This window comes from Talaromyces amestolkiae (assembly GCF_001896365.1).
Source record: "Talaromyces amestolkiae strain CIB chromosome Unknown scaffold9.1, whole genome shotgun sequence".
NCBI lineage: Eukaryota > Fungi > Ascomycota > Eurotiomycetes > Eurotiales > Trichocomaceae > Talaromyces > Talaromyces amestolkiae.
The window spans coordinates 176,688-196,925 of record NW_024468045.1 but is presented as its reverse complement, the minus strand read 5'-3'; the positions used below and the strand labels follow the sequence as shown (position 1 = coordinate 196,925).

General features: G+C 47.6%; 4 protein-coding genes across 4 annotated transcripts; 1 reads left to right on the top strand and 3 right to left on the bottom strand.

Annotated features, from left to right (window-relative positions):
• Positions 1-880: 880 nt before the first annotated feature.
• BHQ10_005108 (uncharacterized protein) lies at positions 881-8,345 on the bottom strand (the record flags this gene model as incomplete). Its single annotated transcript, XM_040877548.1, has 2 exons — positions 881-1,004; positions 1,060-8,345. The coding sequence occupies 2 exons, from the start codon at positions 8,343-8,345 to the stop codon at positions 881-883; spliced, it is 7,410 nt and encodes a 2,469-aa protein (XP_040733612.1).
• A 1,042-nt stretch (positions 8,346-9,387) lies between these two features.
• On the top strand, positions 9,388-12,933 carry BHQ10_005107 (uncharacterized protein; the record flags this gene model as incomplete). The annotated part of the gene is made up of 1 exon (XM_040877547.1): positions 9,388-12,933. The coding sequence occupies one exon, from the start codon at positions 9,388-9,390 to the stop codon at positions 12,931-12,933; it is 3,546 nt and encodes a 1,181-aa protein (XP_040733611.1).
• Positions 12,934-14,508: 1,575 nt separating this feature from the next.
• On the bottom strand, positions 14,509-16,812 carry BHQ10_005106 (uncharacterized protein; the record flags this gene model as incomplete). The annotated part of the gene is made up of 4 exons (XM_040877546.1): positions 14,509-15,595; positions 15,646-16,005; positions 16,070-16,155; positions 16,732-16,812. The coding sequence occupies 4 exons, from the start codon at positions 16,810-16,812 to the stop codon at positions 14,509-14,511; spliced, it is 1,614 nt and encodes a 537-aa protein (XP_040733610.1).
• A 352-nt stretch (positions 16,813-17,164) lies between these two features.
• Positions 17,165-19,015, bottom strand: BHQ10_005105 (uncharacterized protein; the record flags this gene model as incomplete). The annotated part of the gene is made up of 1 exon (XM_040877545.1): positions 17,165-19,015. The coding sequence occupies one exon, from the start codon at positions 19,013-19,015 to the stop codon at positions 17,165-17,167; it is 1,851 nt and encodes a 616-aa protein (XP_040733609.1).
• Positions 19,016-20,238: the final 1,223 nt, after the last annotated feature.

Below are 20,238 nucleotides of genomic sequence, written 5' to 3'. Positions count from 1 at the left end.
TTGCATGCTTCATTTCCGTATTTTCGATTTCCCTTCTTGAATAGATTTCTCGAACCACATTCGGTTTGAAACTTCCTATATAGACAAGTCAGCATGATTTATGTTCGGTTAGTTCTTCTCTTAGAGTTTTTCTCTCTAAGTCAAGACGAGAATGAAATTCAGTTCTCAAATCTCTGCACATGGTGGAAATGCCGACACTTTCAATGTCGGATCAAGCACCGACCAGATGAACTATCAGCCAGTAGCATCACACTGAACTGCATCCGAAGGACCCAACTATGAACAAGACATTTTTCCGACAATCTGTTTTTATTGTCAAATCGAAAGGCATGTGCACAAAACTTCTTACAGGGGCTGGAGAGGACATATATAATACTAATAGCCATGCTCCATTCGGCCATTTTTCAACCGAGGTCCCGAATCACACTACCGGTATGGGGGTTGGTTCCGATATTCGCCGATACTGTATATCTAAATGGGACCTAGCCTGCATGTATTGCCCTAACCTCACTCTCAGTACATCCATTTATGATAGTCTTGGATTTACAGATCTGATTATTCAATCTATGGCTTGTTCACTTTGCTTTGCGATGAAAGGGGKGATGTAGTATACATTAAGGCAAATTCATGCCTAAGGGAAGAGATGATTTATCAGAATTGTAGTAAATGAGATCGAATGTATTCATCTAATATTCATCATGTCGTATGTAATTCTCCCGTCAACGGAGCTAGGTACAATAAGGGTATCGTGGCTATGTATGTAAAATGTATGCTATGCTCTGTCGTAAGGAACGAAATAAAATGATTTATCTGTCGTCGTAAAGTGTAATCCAAACCCCAAAAAGGAATGAGTTTATGCATGTAGCAGAATATCAGAAATCTATTCGCTGTTCGTGTGAACGGTCAGTTCGCTGGTCTCTATCTCGAGCGGTGTCTGCATGTGAGAAAGGTGATTTTCAATACGCCGGTTGTCTGAGAATGTGGAATGGAATTCGTGCCAGCAGCTGATTCAGTGTTAGCAAGACATGTATTGTAGGGATAGAGAGAAGGGGAGCATACTTCGGAGCTTGAAGAACATATCTAGCCATCGCTTGTCGGAATCGACTCTTATACTCCTTCGGACTCGTTACGGTCGGTCTATTCTTGCCGCCACCTGCGAAGCCGCGATCCTTGATCCAGGATTCGAGTTTCTTGTCCCATGTATACGTCCTGATGCAATCAATGATGCCAACGACGAGTTCTTTGCGCGGTTCGTCAATTGCAATCATCAGCGAGTAATCCATGACGTTTTGTCGACCGAGAAATAGTGTGTCGTTCCACACGCTCTGGCTAAGAAGTTTCTTGGAATGCTCGCGAGTGAATAAGGGTGTCTCGTAGATAAAGTCAACCATGTTCTCGTCGAGAAGGACTTCGTCGCGTTCACCGGTGCTTTGGACTTTACGGTTGCGCATTGAGCCCTTGAGATCGAATATGCGAGTTGGCACCCGATCATAAAATAGGTTCTCCATTAGAAGCAAGTACCAATTGAACTCGACCCCGGTAACTGGGTTCTTGATGATGACTTGGTAGAAACCAAACATCTTGGCGATTGCTGAAGGAAGCTCATGGAATAGAGCCTCGGACATGATCTGGAAGTAAGCAGGAGCAAACTTCAAGAAGGCTTGAGTTTCAATCTGTGATAATGATTTGAGCACGAAACGGTCATCAAGTGTCTTCAGGAACAGTGATTTCGTCCTTCCGCCTTTGGAATCCCACTTGGCGCAACGAGAAAGTGACTCGACGATGCGATCTGCCACACCGCATTTCCTACGCAATGCGTCAAATTGCTCGGCATAGAATACCTTGCAGAGCATCTTGGCCTGACCTTCTTGGAATTGGTACTTGAGATGGGTTCCAGTTGGGCGCAGAAGAGCGCTCTCCACCCTAGCCTGGTCCCGCGACTCAACATTGTTGTGTGACCACTCTTCCTTATCGTAGTGTTCCTGAATGCTGGCCAATTTGTTTTTGTAGTCTGAAGAATCTAAAGCAAAGGCGATTAAAGAACTGGGCTCATCTTCGCGAACAATGATATCACAATCCGCAAATACGTGGTCGGATACCTTCAATGGGTAATCGAGTGCTTGCCAGCCACTGGCAGATCGTTCAGCCCAGAAATTAGCCAGCAATTTGACCAAAGTATTCCGTTCATGCTTGGGAAGTTCTTTCAAATCTAGTTCATCTTCCATCTTCATCGATTCCTCAGGAGATCCGGTTAATGTCAAACTTTGATCCTCGTCGCTTTGCGCATCTTCTGCCTCTGAAATGTTTTCGGCTATGGTGTTTGATTCATTCTCTGGGCCAGCTGAGTCTGGGTTCGTAGGAATGTGCTCTTTATCAGTTGTAACTTTGCTCTCAACTGTAGGTTCTTCACCTATCCTGTCGGCCTTACTCTCTGATGACGATCGTCCTGTGTCAGAAATGAGATCTTCGCCTTCGCCTTCTCCGGGTGGTTCTCGCTCTTCAACCGCTTCCCGTACGTTTTTATACACCTCAACAGTCGCTTTAGAGGATATGATGGGATACGCCCGCGAGTGCTTGCTTTTAGCTGCTCTTTGTAACCTCTCACGCTGTCTTTCCCTTTCAAACTCCCTGCTCAGCTGTTCAAAATGCCTTGCTAGACTTGACACACGAGGACTTTTGTTCTTTGGTGTGATCGAGCGAGGAATCAAGGAATGACTACTGGCGGGKTTGTTTTGTTTCAAAGTAGCTAAACCGAATCGATCCGAAAACTTCTTTTCGCCAAATTTCGGTCTTTCATGACCTGAAGGACTAGGAAGAGGACTTTGTTTTTTGCTCGAGCTACTAGAATTCATTTTCAAAAAATTCCGGGACCCGTTAGCCCCTCTTCCTTGCAATGCCTGTAGAGGTTGAGACTGAGTTCGGACTATCGGGGGAGATCTCGCTTTCCCACTAACCCTGGCGCTTTGCTCAGCGAGCCGAGGAATGCCCGAGGAGGAAGGTATCTGCTTAGGGCTGGTGGTAAATTCTGTGGGACTTCTTTTTCTGAGTCCCGAACTCGGGCGACTGACTAATTCGGGAGAGGGTGTCATTCGGCCGGAATCCGGAGGAGATGTGGCAACTCGTGATATTTGAGGAAGATCTATAGAAGATTGGCGGGCAAGCTGAAGATCCTCCGAGATGCTCGTTGGAACTGCAAGATCAAGATGTTCTACTTCTTGACTGGTCAGATCTAAGTTGGGCGCGTTCGCTGGTCCACTATCCGGGATAGGATCCACGGGTTCCGTGACTTCATCCTGCGCCTCAGGCTTCCCGGAGTGCTCTTCTACAACCGAGACAAGTACGTCTTTCGCTTTCTCCGGGGATAGCGTCATGCGCCGCATTGACCTTGGCCGTTCAGCTTCTTCTTCAACTGCAGAGGAATCCTTCTCAGTTGGCGTGGTTGGCGTCTCTTCGGTAGACGTTAGAGAAGTGGCCGAGGCATCCTTGTCGAGGAAGATTTTTTTTAGTTGCAATGAGGCCAAACGTCTGATATCTTTTTCCGAGGGGAAGAAGTTTCTCTCGAAATCCGCAAAAGCAGTATCCCATTCGACAACCTTCTCCTGAACGGCACGAAGAACCTCGTTCAACGGAATGACCTCCCAATAACGGGAATTCATGTATTGCTCTTGTAAGTGCTTAATCAAACCATTGTGATCATCATTTGCCTTTTTCACAAGGATTTCAATCTCCTTCCTGCAATCTTCCACCTTTTCGGGCATGACACTCTCAACATGGATGCTCTTTAGTCGGTTCTTCACGGACAGCATAAACTTGGAGATTCGATGCTCAAACTTGGTGTACACCTCATTTCTCAGGCGCAAGTCGTTATCGACTTTCCAAGTGACCCGTGTGCGAGGCACGATAATGTCGAGTAATGTAATAGGGTCATAATGAATTCGCAAAGCCATGTCCTTGAATCCAAAAAATCGCAAGTAATCGCGATGAATGTCATGCTGACAAACTCCGGCCCGAACTCGGAGATTTCTGCTCCAAAATGACAACTCGAGATATTTTGCAAATGAATACCTCCATGTGTTCGCAGACATAGGAATCACTTGCGTCTCATTGCCACATATCTTACAGCAACTCCACATCAGAATCGTGTCTTGCAGACCACGCAATTTTGAAGGATAGGGCTGCACAAATATACTAATTTGTGCCTCCCCATGAACATACTGTCGGTGATGTTCATGCATGCGGTTCTCGCATCCGTTGGCAGTGCAAACAGCATTGGCTTCAAGGCACAGATCTTCCACGTATTGCCCCAGCGTAAAGTCAGGCTCGAAGACATGGTCATCACTTTCGTGTTCATTGTAGAAATCTAGTGCGAAGATATCGGGACCTGAGCATGGTATAGAGGTGGTGGTGCACACTAGACTGTAAAGAACAACAATATTTTGATGCGCGTATGGATCGAATAGGTTGGAGTTTCCGGAAAGATAGGCTTCCCATTGACGCTTCTGTGTCAGATAGTTGTGCATAGCTCTATCCAATTCCGCTTCATGCACTGCCCGTAGAACCTCTCTTACTTTCGAGGATGCATTATCGGGATTTTGGTGAACGAGCTCGGGTGTAATCAGCACAAATCTCTGAGATTTATTCTTTTCATCGGAGTTTTGAACGATTCTATCGCGCAATCGTGCGAGATAGGATACTCGTCGCTCTAGCTCTCGTGCTCGCATGAGCGGATGAGGGGGCTCGAATTTAACACATGGTGAAGCGGAGAGTAATTTCGTTTGGTGTTTCTCGACTATGTCCTCGTAATAGGTGGGCATTGGCACATCATCAGGCACTTCCACGGTAGCAGCGGTAATGTGATGATGCGCATTAGATGCATCTTTCGCATCTGTTTGAGCGGCATCTTCATGGACAGTAGCAAATTCGATGATAGAAGGAGCCTTAGCACTTGCAGGTTTCTCCCCAGTCATTGTAATTGCATTGCTGAAATCTTCAACCGTAGGCAGTTTTGCGAATTCGTCTCTCATCAGACATGTTTCCAGTTTCAGGTTGTAGACAACGTAGACCATGAACTCTGTAATACGCTTGACTCTCGACAAAATCTCGCTGTTCGCACCACGTAGCACAATGGTACAACCGAGTTCTTTAGCACAGCCGGAAATATACATGTAAGTTTTTCTCCTACCGCCATAGACGTAAGTCTTCAGGTCGAAACTGTCACAGTGTCCTGTATGTGTCGGGATTGTGACTAGCTTATCCATGGAGGTAATTATCCTCGTCTGTGTGCATCTCGACACGGCTTCTAATACAGAGGGCTTGACATTGTAAGCCGTGGCGATATTTGACTTTTCAAGAAGCTCAAGTGCTAATCCAGAGACGCTCTTCTCGACAAGTAGTAAGTTGGGTTGTAGTGCCGCAATTCTGCTAACGAGATTCTCAAGGAACTCTCGTTCTTGGCGGATAACCGGCTCTAAGCTCATGAAATGTTGTTGATGACGGGCGTATTCAATGGCGAATGTTATGATGAGAATCCTTGGTTGAGGGATACTACGTGGCATACTCTTCAAAGCGAGGTTTTTCGTGAAAACCAACCCAGACACGTAAGACGTATCACCGGGACGACCACCAGGTATTTTCTTGAGCTTCACGTAATGGCGAATGTCCATATCATCACCACGCTGCACATCAGGATCAACATCATCAGTAGCTCTGAGGAGGATCGGTAACAGAGCAGTCTCCCAGCTATTGGCGTGCGGTATTGAAGAATCCTCTAGGAGTTGCCGAAGCAACTTTCGAACGTGTTCCAAGCTCAATCGGTTCAACTCAATAGCTGGGGCACTAGAGCCTCTCATAGACGAGCTTCTCGTCATTTTAAAGCCGCTCGTCGATGACGGGTAGACTAGCTGAGAGTTGTTGTGCGTCTGATGGTCATGAAGTAATAGGGGGTTGTCTTTTGATAGTCGCGGCGACGGTCGTTGATGAACGCTACTAGCAATGCTCAGATTACGTCTTCGGGAATTGCGTGGTAAGTTGACTGCCTTGGAGCTGCTAATACTCGCATCATCAGCATCCCGTATAAGTACTGACCCATTAGCAGTACTGCGGTCACTAAAACGGGAGCGACCTTTTTTGACAGCCGCAAGAAGTCCACCAAAAGTAGCTCGTTCATGTTCGCCGCTGCTTTTAGCGAGGTTATTATCAGCAGCAACGCTAAGTAGATTTGGTTGCTCATCACCACTGGAAGCATCATCCGATAAGTATTGAGCGAGATCTGGGTCAATAATATTGTCACGATGGAAAGCTGGTAGCCGGTCTGTGTTATTGACATCTACTAAATGACGACGTTGTTGGAAAGGTGCCCGCTCCTCATGATGAGGTTTAAAGTCACGAAGTTGTTGCCGTGAAAGATGTCTTCTATGCCCTGGGTGAGGTCTTAAACTTGCCGATGATCTCAATGACCTAGACGAAGTTGGGCGAGTCAACGGTCGTTCAGATCCAATCTCTAGGACAGCAGACCGACGATTGCCGTTCTCGTTGACACGCCGTGTTGCAGGAATCGCCATGGTTGGTGTTTTCAACACATGCTCTATGGATTGAGATCTAATCGAAGAGGCGTCATCCTCATCCTCTTTTGAACCATTGGTTAGTGGTCCGTTGAACAAGTCCTTGTTTCCCGGGGTTGGAGATGTTACAGGACTTTGCTCGATATCTGACAAATCGGATGAGTCGTACTCGCGCGAGTTAATCATATCTTCACAAGGCTTGCAGACTCTGACGGAGCTGCCTTGACCAAAGTAAACTCCCGGAATAAGAGATGTACATTTTGAATCGAAAATCTGTCCACAAGTTCGACAATGATGCTTTCGACGGAAAGTAGTAAAAGGCTCTCCGCACAAGAAACAGTCCTTGGCATTTTCATCTCGCATCCAAAATTCCTTGCTCAGCAGTTTGCTTCTCAGTTGATTGAAAGTGCTATTTGGAGTACTCGTGCCCTTGTTTGTAGCTTGTTGACGGTAAGGCTGTGAACTATAACCCATTACAGCCGAGTTGGTGGTAGCTGTTTCACTGGACGATGCTCTGGACATAACATATCCCGGTAAACGACTAGTACTGACCCGGTTGACAAGTTTTTCTTGAGGTCTGTCAGTAGAAAGTTTTGAGGGAACTGGACTTTTCACATTGCGGTCCTCAAGCGAAACAATAGAAGATGTTGTGATCGAAGGGTGTCGGCTATGCGTGGGTAGGCGGTCATCTAACTCGTGTGCCATGATATCACCCGCAGATGTTGGGGCCGTTGACCCATCACCAGTAATAGAGCTCGAAGATGTCGTAGTGGTATTTCCGTGTGCTGTGTTGAATACCTCGTCACTGCTTCCGGCCTGCTTTACGTTTCGAGAACCAGCACCGACAGATGTGTCCAATTCTGTAAGATCTCGTCGATCAAACACCCTCCCTGACTTCTCATTTGCAGACACAGTATTTCCAGAATCTGACTTGATGTACGGGTCCTTCGGGCTCGAGCTCTCTCGATGAACGTTGGGTTGTTTCGCGGTCAAGACAGGAGAGTAAGACCGCCGGCTTGATATGCCATCTACTTGTTCGACTTCATCGAACCGTAGAGAATCATTGTATTGGGTGACAGCTGAATCTATGTTCAGTGGCAAATTCCCGTTGCTTGTTTCAAAGTCCCGGCTACCATCGTGAGGAACGTTCGCATTCAACTCGGTGACTGTTGGGTCTGTCGCCTTGGTGAGTGTTGGTACGGGAGATTTGACTGCGGGAGTGGAAGACAGTGATGTTTTGGACGAAGAAATACTGTTCGGTTTCGACACGAGTTTGCTATTTTTGAAATTCTGAGCTGCGTTGAACGACTCTGTCGCTGGTGACAAAGTTCCCACTGAAGGCGTATGTATTTTGGAAGCATGAGCCGAGCTAGGATTTGAAGCCTGAGCATCATTCACAGCGACCACACTATCTTCGCCGGCTGTTTGTTTGTTGACTATAGACGTGGAGTTTCCTTCGACTCGTCGTCCCGAACTACCGTTATCCTTTGCACCACCCACAGACGCTCGCAGTCGACTATACAATCCACTAAGTCCACTCTGCGAATCATTCGACACATTGTTATTTTCGACAACTGCTAAGGAAGTAGGGGGATTGGCAAATTCGTTGAAGACTGTAAGAGAATCGGATTGATAGGCCGCTGAATGGATCTGATCCAGTGCCTCTGTTAAGGTCTCGCGTTCGGCTTGGGTTGACAAGGAGCTGCGGGAACCTCGTCTCCCTAGAGGCAAGAATATTGACGATGCAGAAGGACTCGGAGGTTCGTTAGCTTTCTTGGAAGCCATCCTGGGCGAGTCTAGTGAAGCCTGTTGAGCAGATGAACGACTCGAGAGGTGAATATCATCCTGCCTCTTTCCGGTCGTGTCTATCGAAGCGTACAGTTATAGAATTTTTCTCGGGGTTCTTTCTCCGTTTGTTGTACCGTATAATAACGCTGAACGGTAGAAACACTGGCGAGAAGTGGTAGTTGTCTAATAGAGAATGAAATTAAGAAACAAAAGTCGCTAGGCGATGATATGATGCGGAGTCACGAAACCCATCAACTGCCCAATTGACATTAGCATGTGATGACGTGGGGTGGCGCGTGACTGCTGTGGCTTGACTCGCGCGGGCACAAACACGCGAAACTGTGGCTGGTGCTGGGTAATGTTGCCTGGTTAGGCTTAGCTTCGGTGCAAAGCGCGTCTGGCCGTTCGGCCAAAAAAGAGTCCATTCAAGACGAAAACATCAAACCAGCTGCCAGCACAAGGGACTGGCTCTGTTTTCTCACTCCGATTTCACTCTAGTGAGTCAGAAGCGTCGCAATTCAATGTGCTTTTGACTGATGGCTTTCTAAATTTGCGCTGCGACCAGCTACTCATAACTCATCCTAGACTCCACGGCTTCGCGTTTACGGTTCTTTTCTCGGGCATATAATCTCAGTCTGGACTTCTCTGAGGTTAGTGTCACTGGATCTTTGTCTGATGGTCAGTCTGATGTCCTGATATTGGAAACACTTCTCTATACAATTTTCTCCCTTTGTAACTGCTATGTTCCTGAGGATTTCACCACTGATTATCTATAATTTACAGTCGATATTCTTGCGTTCGGCTTGCCTTGAATACCACTTGTGCATGACCGATGATAAAACCAACGAATACGAACAAATACAAAGCGGTCACCTCCTAGGACAAACTTGAATCGTTTAAGCTTCAATCGGCGAACACGGAACCCCGTGAATGGAGAAGGCCTCAAATTATGCGAAATACATGTCCCATGGAATGGATGTCTCGCCGTACGACTCAGTGGAAATAACGTATATTCCGATTCACAAGTTACATAACCGTCATGGCTAGAGGCAAGGCCAACGATGTGAATGCTGCCCGGACGTCGTTTGCGGCCGCTGGAAAAGATTATGGCAACAACTCTGGATCAAGATCTTACCGGAAGTTTTCTAGCTTTGATACGCAGGAGCCACTAGCAACTCAATTCTCAGCAAGGCCTCCTTCGAGAGAGTCCATAGCATCTCAAGATGGCGACGTAGGGGGCTATACAGCCGCCTCATCCGAGTCACAAGAGGACCTGGCAACTCAATTTCATCCGCTAAATACCCGCCAGAACAGTTTCAAACCAGCCCCTACTGAAACTATCATGTCGAAACATGCGTATAATAAGTCTATGCTTCTAGGGCTCCTTGACAGAGGTAGTCGACAGAAACCCTTACCAGAGCAGCACTCACAACGATCAGTGGTCGAATCCTCGTCTAGACGCATCAGACAAAACCCCACTACAGGTTCAGTTGCATCCGCCACGCTGAATAATGTGCGGGATGGGAGATCACCTTTCAAAGATAGTATCCATGGCAGTCGACCTAAACCTTCACCAAAGCAACAATCACAACGCTCAGCAAGCGAATCGTCCTCTCGACGCACAAAGCAAACACCTACTCCAGACATAGGCGCATCTACTACGTCGAATAATAGGCGAGATGGACGACCGCCTTCAGAAAAAGTCATCAATGGTTTTCGACAGAAATCATTGCCTGAGCGGCGTCCATCATCCCCTAATTCCACAACTAGCTCAAATTCGGGCACGAATGACGTTATGATACCAGGTGAATCAAAAAATGCTACAAGTTCCTCTCAAAGCCAAAGAAGGTCGATCAGTGAGACACGCTCCTCTCCGAGGTTCAATAAGTCTTCTGAACAAAGGGTTGAAAGAACGGACATGAATTTAGAAAACGAAGTCACCAGCTTTCAGGTTCAACTTCCATCATCTTCAGAGAACACAGCACCTATGACAGAGAACAGCCGTAAATCACTCGATCCTCCAGAGAAACATTCAAATGTGACCCGTACGCGGCTTACTGAACCAGCTCGAAAAGAGAAAAGCTCCCACCGTGATCCATGGTCTGGTATGAAAACGCTACGTCGAAGGGATGTCGTTATTCCTGCAGAGCAGGAAGAGCTTCTTGAACGCAAGGATTGCTGGATCCCTCCGGATATAGGTCAGCCTTATCCACAAGGACATGTGCCCCCGACCTTACTCCGGGAATGGAATACGAAAATGACCCGACTGTTTGCCAACGCTAGGAAGTCGCATGCTTCTAGTCAGAAAGCTGAGCCATCGCGTGAGCAAGAAGATGAACAACCATCTTCGTCAAAATCTATACCAGATGAGAGTGAATCGGAATCGGAAGCTGAAGTCCCATGGTCTCCAAGCCCTCCACGAGATTTGCCAAAATCCGTAGCGCCGCCAGATAGTCCGACTCGACAGGATCATGACCGAGAACTAGCAGATATTACTGAAAAGGATATCAATGGGATTGCGGACCCTATGGATGGAGTAGACCTTGAGACTCAGACGCCCCTATCAGGGTCTCAGGTTGATCAAAGTAACGAATCTACCCACCGCGCCGATATCTCTGTTGATGATAATCAAGGGCACAACTCAAATTTGTCCTTAGAACCTCGTTCTACCGTCCAGTCGCCGTCTGTAGCTTCTCAAAACGAAGCTGTTGAACCGAGTGATGACTCCGACATGGAGACGGCTATTCCTCAGGCTTTACTTGTGAGGTCTCAAGATATTGCCAGCCAAATAGAGTTCTCGGAACCCCCAGCTCCAAGTTCATCTATTGCCAATTCCGCTCCTGCTGGTCAAGTTCAAATACTGGACACACCAGCAGCTGTTTTGAGGCGTGCGGCTGCTAAAAGAGCGGAGAATGCGCTCACTCACTCGCAAGATTGGCCAGCTCAGCAAAGCTCCTCTGAAAGCAATAAATCATCATTGCAACCAATGGCCAGCTCCCTTCATAACACCGAAGGCTCGTCCGGCCAAGAACATCAATCTCAAGATGCCCAAAGACCTCTTGTTGGCGATTCGCAGATTACAAATGGTGATCTACAAGGCTCTAGCCTTTCGTCTCACCAGGACAGTCAACGTCTACTTGAATACATTCCAGAGAGCTCGTTTCGGTCACCCGGCCCGCATACACAAGTACGTTCGCAGCATCACGAGCATAAAGAAAGGGCTGAGATTGACCCCAGTCCGTCGAAGACAATGGAGAACAGAAATGATCTTAAGCGGAAAGCAGCAGAACCCGTTGACCAGGTCACTGAGGAAAGTCCTTCCAAACGGGCTAGAAAGCTCCCCAATAGGACTATTGATGCCAGCAATATACAAAACACGGTTGACGTGTATCACGACACGTCTAATCAAGGCATTCACGAGTATGTGTCTCTGAACAAGGATGCTTTGAGGGTCTACGACATGTTCAAAAGGTCATATCCCAGATATGCGGGTAATTTTGACCATTTCCAGGTCCTGTGCTTCGATCTAGAGTCATTACACCGCCGCGGACTATTGGAAAGGCCTTTGTTTTGGGATGACTTCATAATGAGACATTGGGTCGACTACGGAACGCATGTGCAAAAATGCATTTCCTCCGGCGAGGATTACGAGAGCTATGAAGACTTCTTTTGCCGACATTTCACCAGGCCTTTCTGCCGAAAACGCAATCTTACGCCTCGTACACTCAACATCGTCGTCTCATCTTGGCTCGGCTCTCCTTTACCAAAGTCTGTAACCGTTGAGAAAGGGATGCAAACTATCGACGACAGTCCAGTGAGTGCCTCCGTCACCCGTCATCCAACGTTGGTTGCAGAACAGGTATCCAATTCCACGTTGGAGAAACCAAACACACAATTAGCCACGTCTGATGTCATCGTAGAAGCCGACCGTCCGCACCAAGCGAATATTGGCGTTAAGTTGAGTGCATCTCCAAAGAAGCGCTCAATTGTAGTTGGCGGCGGCATACAAGTTGACCTCCAACCACCTACTCCTTCCCACGAACTTGATGGAGAACCAGAACATATGCGAGATGAAGGCAGGGCGGTAGCAGAAACGCCGCCTCATGCTGCCATCGTCGATGATGATATAGACCACGAGATGAGAGAAAGTAGTCCAGAAGATTCCACTTCCGAGTACCACGACACAGCTAGTGTCGAACTCGGACTCGAAACGATGGAAGAAGTTCTCATTTCTCATCAAGACGATGAGCATGAAAACAATCCCAATACCGCTGAAGCAAGATTCGAACAGATATCAAGAATGCGCCGAGACGACGTTCAAGCCATTCAAGCACTTTTCACAACAGACATCCCGCTTTCCCCCGAAGAAGAAGATGCGAATACACCACTCAAGACGTGGATTCGTGACGATTACAACATCGTATCCGAGCGGCGGCGACGAGGCGGCTACGAAGTTCCTCTTGATAAGAATGGGAACATCGTCATTGAGGAGTTTCCAAGGGTGATAGATGATGGAAACGAAGAGAGAGTATTACCGCCATCTAGAAGGTGGCTTTGGCCTCGTCAAAGCAGGAATATTACTTGATTGGGAAACCACGAGCGTGTCGTTATGTATCTATTATGATATTACTAGGAGCTGTATATACCCCGTACATATTTTCATCTACCTTGAATAATCCATAATCCTGGTTTGATTGACCTGTTAAAAGAGTCGTTGAAATCTTAAACACAGTCTTCTTTTCGACTTGACCGGGGTTTCTGATAATGATTGGCAAGTCAAAAAAAAACTCTCAGTGCCAGTGTTGCTTGCTAATCATGAGGATTGGGAGATATGTGGCCAAATCAGTTCTCCCATCAGTGAAAAGATGCCAAACGTATAGAAAATCTCCGAATTCATTCAGAAGATCGTTGATTGCTTAAGTCACCCCAGCGCCATAGAGAATCTTAGCGATTGCTGCGTGCGATTGCAAGGAGTATAGAGCTTCGGATCTCTATATCCTCATCTAACGACTTCTTAAAATTCACCAGTCTATTAGCTGGCAAATAAAAATTAATTATTGCGCTAAGTCTTTCGACTCTTGTGATCTTGTGAACATTTTACTCGGCCCCCTCTACTGGTCAGCATGAATTCGAAATTCTTCTCCGGTAGATCTGCATAGCGTTCACCGTTGTTTCTAGTACTAATCTTAGTTCGATAACTACATATTCCATATGATTAGACATTTAAATTACGTTCTTGGGTTCATTGATGGATTGGGGGCTGATGACACGCTGAAGATCAGTGTGTAAGGCAACGAGAGTGGTACATTCACTAGTTTCTACAATAGCTATGTCCAAGAAGAGATTGGAGGAGGATGAACTTACTTGGAAGTAGTACCAACTTAAACAAATGCTTAGCCAGAGCAACGAGGTTATCCTCATTCTCCTCGATATATCTGCATACGACTTTGCTGCCTCGGTCTGGAAGGTGATTAATGAAACCATTCAAGATACTGACCATTTTATCCTTCTCTGAGGAAGGTTGAAGTTGAGAGGTTTTCTCCCGGACTGCGCTTTGTAGTAATTCTAAAGAGCAATCAAAATGAGAGCTTGCTATTTCACTCAAGGCTAGGCTTAGTGGAGAGTCTACCAGTTCGCTTATTTCCTGGTCCATATCCGTGTCCATGTGACGATGTTGGACGAGAGTGCTCCCTTGACACTGATTGTTTGTGTTTGAAATGATTCAGGGACGAGCTAGCTATATTATCTGAAATCCAGCTCAGCTGAGAGTTTGCCCGCTCGCCCATTTTAACATTGACGTTCTTGTTGTGGCCTGGTGAAATGCAGAGATGTTTCCGTTGGTGCCTGGTTGTTATACGCCCTGGAGGTTTAGTGCTTGGCCAAGGTGACGATAAGAAATTGAGTAGGCGAAAATCACAACCTAGAAGCCTAACATTTGCCTGTTACGAAATCGTATCAATACAGAATCTTGATTGATATGATAATGGCAAGGCCTTTCGTCGATTATGGACAAATTCATCCACTATACAAGCACAAAAATTGAAAATAGTCCAAGTTTCACTCTTAATACGCCAGCGCTGAGATAGTTACATAAGAATCCAACAAATTAACCTGCAAAATCGAATGCTCATCATTAGAAAACATACAAGAATTGATCTCATCATTCACCATAGTATTCTTCGCGCATCACAGCACATGTTTGGCAGCGACAATTAGCATGATCATTGCTGTGTCCAGCGTAGGAAACTCTGTTGTAGTCATAGCTTTCTCCAGCATAAGGATAGCCTCGATAGTAATTCGAATATGCATATGCTGCTGGATATCCATAACCCTCATAACCCTGACCACCTGCCTTCGGCTTCTCATACTGGTCTTGATAAGCCTTATAATATGATCTCATTGCATCCATTCTGCTGTCTTCACTGGGGTACTGCTGCACAGGTTGACCCTTGGCTTTACTCTTAGACTGTGAAGGGTCGTGCGATGAATGTTTTCGATGATCTCGGTCTCGAGTTTTATCTTCAAATTTGACATGTGGTGATGAGGTAGGCTCTTCTTGTGCGACTTGATCTTGCTTGCTTTCTTTAACTTTCTCATGCACTTTTCGAGGCCGAAGACTGCCTCGGTGTGGCTTCTTGACCGATGGTAATGGTGCTTTGGTCACCTCGCGGTCTACCCTAACGTAGTCGGGATCTTCTTCGCTCAAGTCGCTCTCTTCCTGGTCCTCGTGATGTTTGTGCTGTCTTCTATTCAGACTTAATTCCAAGTCATCAGCTCGCTCTTCCAGGGCTTGCGGCTGGCGTTTCTTGGGGCGATACTTCCTGGCAGTTGGACTTTCATCGAGCGAGTACATCTCATCTGGAAGAGCTGCCAGTGAGATCTCTTCCAAGTGGCGTGCCATATGTGCCGCAAACTCGAACCATGTCTTCCAGTTTTTTCGTCGACAAATACCACAAGGGAACGAGTTGAATGGAGCAAGAATAAATTTCTCGGTGTCTAGGGTTGCGGCGGTGCGTTCGGCATCACTCAGGTCCCAATGATTATAGACCAGATGCTCCACAAATGCATTGCGCGTGGAGGTTCGATCCGTGCTGTTGATCTCGGAGTCGCAATAGAGACAATACCGTTTCAGCCCTGGAAAATGACTGGTCAAGACATGCTCTGCCCACAGGTGATAATACTCGAATGATTGGTCGCACAATGGGTGGATACAGATATATGCTTTCAAATCCGCATAGACATGTATCCTGCGCATCCTTAGTAAAATGTCATATAATATGCAGGACATATGGCTTACATCCATGCTTCATGGCCTCTGAGAGTAACAATTTTCTTGCACAGTGCGCACTTGAACGGTGCTTCAAGCCGTACTTGCCATGGTGCTGGAGGCATGTAGACATTGCTCTCTTTCCGTCTCGGAATCTTCGAACCATTGTTGTTGGGACTCCAATCGTCGCCATAATGAAATGGTATTGGAACATAAATTTGCTCGTTCGACTCGTCGAATGTAACGACGCTGTTGAAACCTGACACTCTCACATGTGTTTTAGCGGGCTGCTCGGCCTTGGGCACAGTGGAGTGCTCGTTCAGTCGACGACGATTGCTGAGATTAAGTTGTCCCAGTTTCTTTGCGAGTGTTTCATCAGCATTTTTATATCTATGATCGTGTCAGCAACCTCTAAACCATCAGGGAGGATTGTGAATATTCTATGTTTGCGTACTGATCAAAGATGTCGTTGACAAAGGCTTGAACTTCTAACGAAGAATGGCCATCCACTTCCACAATGTCTGCTACTTCAGGATCAGCCTATAATCAAGCTAAACCAGAGAGACTCGCGCTTGAGTTACTCATCACTCCTCTGACAAAAACCAGATAATTATTGGCGGCACAATATATTGGTCCTGAATCGGTCGTTATGGGCGACTATCCAAAATTCCATCAAGATAATACTATCATGCAATCCGGGGCGCCAGAAAACAAGAAAAGGTGGGGGTAGTGCATCTTTGCAACGTAAATGCTCAGCCCTGTGGCCGGCGCGGATTGCAATTGGTGGCCTCGAAGATACGAGTTCGGAGGATAATATTCATTGGGTTGATATTTCTGTGTTGATGAACTTGACGAGATGGAATAATTCAAGTCGTTTCGGATGTTTTTTAAAGCAAAGAATTACCTTCCTCATGCCCAACATTGCCGGGATGTACATTTTAGGAAGGTGCTGCCTATTCGGGAAATTCACAGGTACTTGCGCGTAAAATCTTCTCATGCCACCAATCGTCCATAGATTCTCATAGATGAAGACATGGCTTTCTTGGCTCACGTTTTAAGTTTTGAATGTTATAATGTAGGCAAGTCTCAGGACTCAGTCTATTATCCATGGCTCACCTTATCAATCCATCTTATCTCAGTCGCCAGTGGTTGCTTGGACTCTGCTGCCGCTTCCACGCTTCTCTTGTCTAGTCGCATATCGTTAGGAATTTCCAGTGGCCGCTTCATCGTGCGCGACGAGTATGTGCTAGGATCTGCTCAGTCCATCGTGAGGCGCTGTTCTTCGCAATGCTACGTCTTTGAGCCACCGCGTCGCTGTAATTCATGGTATTCGCGATGCAGCAATTCTTTTGCTCGGAGGATGCCCTGCGAGGCAGTAATCGAGAGGGTGTGACACAAGTCAAGATCAAGATATGACATCAATTAGGGGCTATATATGTCAGAAATACTAAGTACTGCACACTAAATATCTATACGTATGACTAAATCGCCATGCCTTGGAGCGTCTCCCATGTCACACGCCGCCTGCCGCATTTCGCGTGCTTGGCGCCTAGGCAGACGGGCACCTATCCCTCTTCTTTGCGTGGAGCCGCTGGCGCTGGACAATCTCCTTCTGGTTTCGAAATCTCTTCCACTTTCTGTGAAAGTCGTAGCATACGATGCAGCACCGCCTGCCCTCGATATTGTACCGCGGCCCCCTCAGTTCGACAAAGGGAATGTGGCAGCTCTGGCACGCGGATACGGCCCTCATGGCTTGCTGGACTCTCTGGTTTTCCAATTCCTCTGCAGTTTTAAATCGTCCATGGGTGCGGAAGAACGTGCCACAGGCATCACAGCACCACTTGCCGTCTTTGGATCGTTTGTATCGCGCACCCCGCAGGTCACAATTGCACACTTCACACGACGTGACGTCTGGCGCTTCTCGTCGTCGTCGACGCCCATCGAGCTCCTCACTGGTTGGGAATCGTCCTTTGTCTTGGCTGAACCTGGAGCAGGGATGGCAGCACCACTTGCCATTCATGTAGCGCCTGTGGATGTAGCCCTCGCTCTCCATGACAATCTCTGAGAACAAATCGCCGCAGACCTGGCAGGAATCGTGAATTGCCCCAGTCGCAAGGTGGGCCGCTCGAAGCCGCATCTGTTCGATTTCCTCTGGCGTGGGCAGCCTTCGTTTTGAATTCCTGAAGCTTCTACAACTGTTGCAGAGATAGCCTCGTCTAGGGTCCTTGGAGTCAAACGGGCGTCGGGTCGTTTTTTCGCCCCTTGGTAGATGGTGACTCGGATAGGTCATCTCCTGGCATGAAACGCATGGTAGATCGAGATGCGACCAGGGATGTGGCATTCCCTGGTACACAGACAGCGCCATATTCAATCCGAATAACGGCGAGGCGATCCCTAATGATTTCGAAAGGCCATAGAGTGAGTCGTACAGAGTCCTCGGATTCCACCGGGTGGCATATCCTGGGAACCTCACTGTCCGGAATAGTATCATGAACAGGCTTTCCATCAATATAAGATATTTGGTCTCCAGGCTGTCGTCGAAAGTTGCCAACGTCTTGTAGCATGGCGCGTCAACGGCATGAAGCGCATGCTGGTAGTGTCGCGACGGGCGATGGACCTCCGGCAGCCGTCCCTTTGACTTCGCTTCGGCAACGATCTCTTCATGGGCTTCGATGCGATCTGCAATGCATTGAGAGTAGCCAACGTACCCCATCACTCTCAACTCCCCTTGATATTCGCGCCGAAACAGATGCATGTACACGCCCCTACTGCTAACTGCTCTGGCATCAGGAAGACATACAAGATCGTCAACAGACCAATGCTTCCCTTCGAAGAGGGCCTGTACTGGCCGGGGTATCGCTTGGAGATATGTGTTTAGCACCCTGTCAGTATCTGATTCCACCTCACTCAAGAGAGCCAGGAAAGCTCCGGTATTTGGTCCACCGTCGCAGCCTGGGCCCCATGCAATAAGACTCTCGAGCATGCTGCGCATTGTATGGGAGAAGGGCTGTCCCTGAGAATTAAGGCGGCCATACGACGATACTTGTATCGTTGTATGTGCTTCAGATGGGTCTACGAGGACCCTGAATGACTCCACCGACTGGCGGTCTCCTACCATCTCATCCTCGACAATCCCATCCCCCCTGGGCTCGTCGACATCATCGAAAACCAAGCCTTCCTGAGTATAGCGAACTAGGAAGAGATCCTCGATATCATCGATCAAGCCGCTCTCGGCGACATCGGCTGATGGGTCGGCTTCTGGAGGGTCGGAGGAGTCTCTCTCGACATATGGTGAGTCGTCGCTGCTGACTTGCTCAACCTGTAGAACAGGAATCGTGGCCAACGTGCTGTCGTCGTGGAGGCCGTCTGACACTGCATACGAAACGGTGACTGAGGCCATTGCCAACAAACTTGATTTGACTATCGCCTTCAACTGAGTTACATGAAATACTGTCTCTAATAAGGCTGACGACTTGTGCATTTACGATAGTGGGTCGTGACTTCTTTTCCAGACCGTGCCTTCCCTTTTAGGATGCGCCTTCCCCATGGGGCCTCACCCGCCTTCCAAGTCGCTCCTTCCTCCACAGCCGTATTTCTAAAAGACCATGCCTACCCGCCATTTGCGCGCACTCAATGCTCTTCTAGCGCCCTTAGGCCTTCGCCCACCATCGTGTGTATTCCTATCAGGGCGAACTTGTATGTTTCAGGCTCGAGAAGAGCCTCAGTAGACATGCGCCTCACTTTGTGACAAAGGTCGAGACATTCATCGCCATGGGCCGCCAATTGAGTGCGGTATAGAGAGCCAATGCTACTTTAGAGGGTGCAGTGTCAGGGAAGGCAGCCATCACTGGCGCTGGTGGCTAGGTGAGATGGCGTGACTTACCAACCATGCCGGACGTTAACATTTCAATTTTCTCAATCCGTGATGCAGCCTATACCATGTAGCACTTATCCAGTAATTTGACATCGCCCATCGGCACGGTGTGGACTAGGAAGTAGAAGCCATTGCGTTGCCATACTTATCTAGGATAGGCATGGCGAGACGTTCGAGCAAAAACCTCGATGTCTCCTGGGGTGTTCTAGTCAACCCAGCGAAAAAGCCGAAGAAACGATCCAGTGAAGTTGTGACATGGTGTGACCTAGAGCCTTATGTGAGAACGGTGGTGTGGCTAAAGTTGATTCTATTTAGCTAGTCTAGTAACCCGCTCGTCAAGTACGCGTGATCGTGTGCGACGGTCGGTCGCACGTGACTGCGTATGAGTGCGATCGTTGCTAACTAATGCTATCTAGATAAGGCTAACTAAAGTAACGTGAAAAAGTCCCTCGGTTCAAAAATGAGAGCACTGTCCGCAGTGGTGATATCGTGAGCGAGGTAATACATGAGAGCAGGGCGCTACATGATAACGAAACCAGCCGAAACAAGCCTGAAGCAGGATGAGTACACAGAGCAAAGCACTGGTAGCAGAAGCGAATTGCAAGAGAAAGACGATAGATGATCATGACAAGCAACGAGTAAGCAAAGCAGTGACGGCACGCCAGAGAAAGTCTCGGCGGTGGAAGCGATTCGGCCTCCCCGTCGCTGCAAATACTATAAACTGCTTCGTCGCCGGTGGCATGGAGACC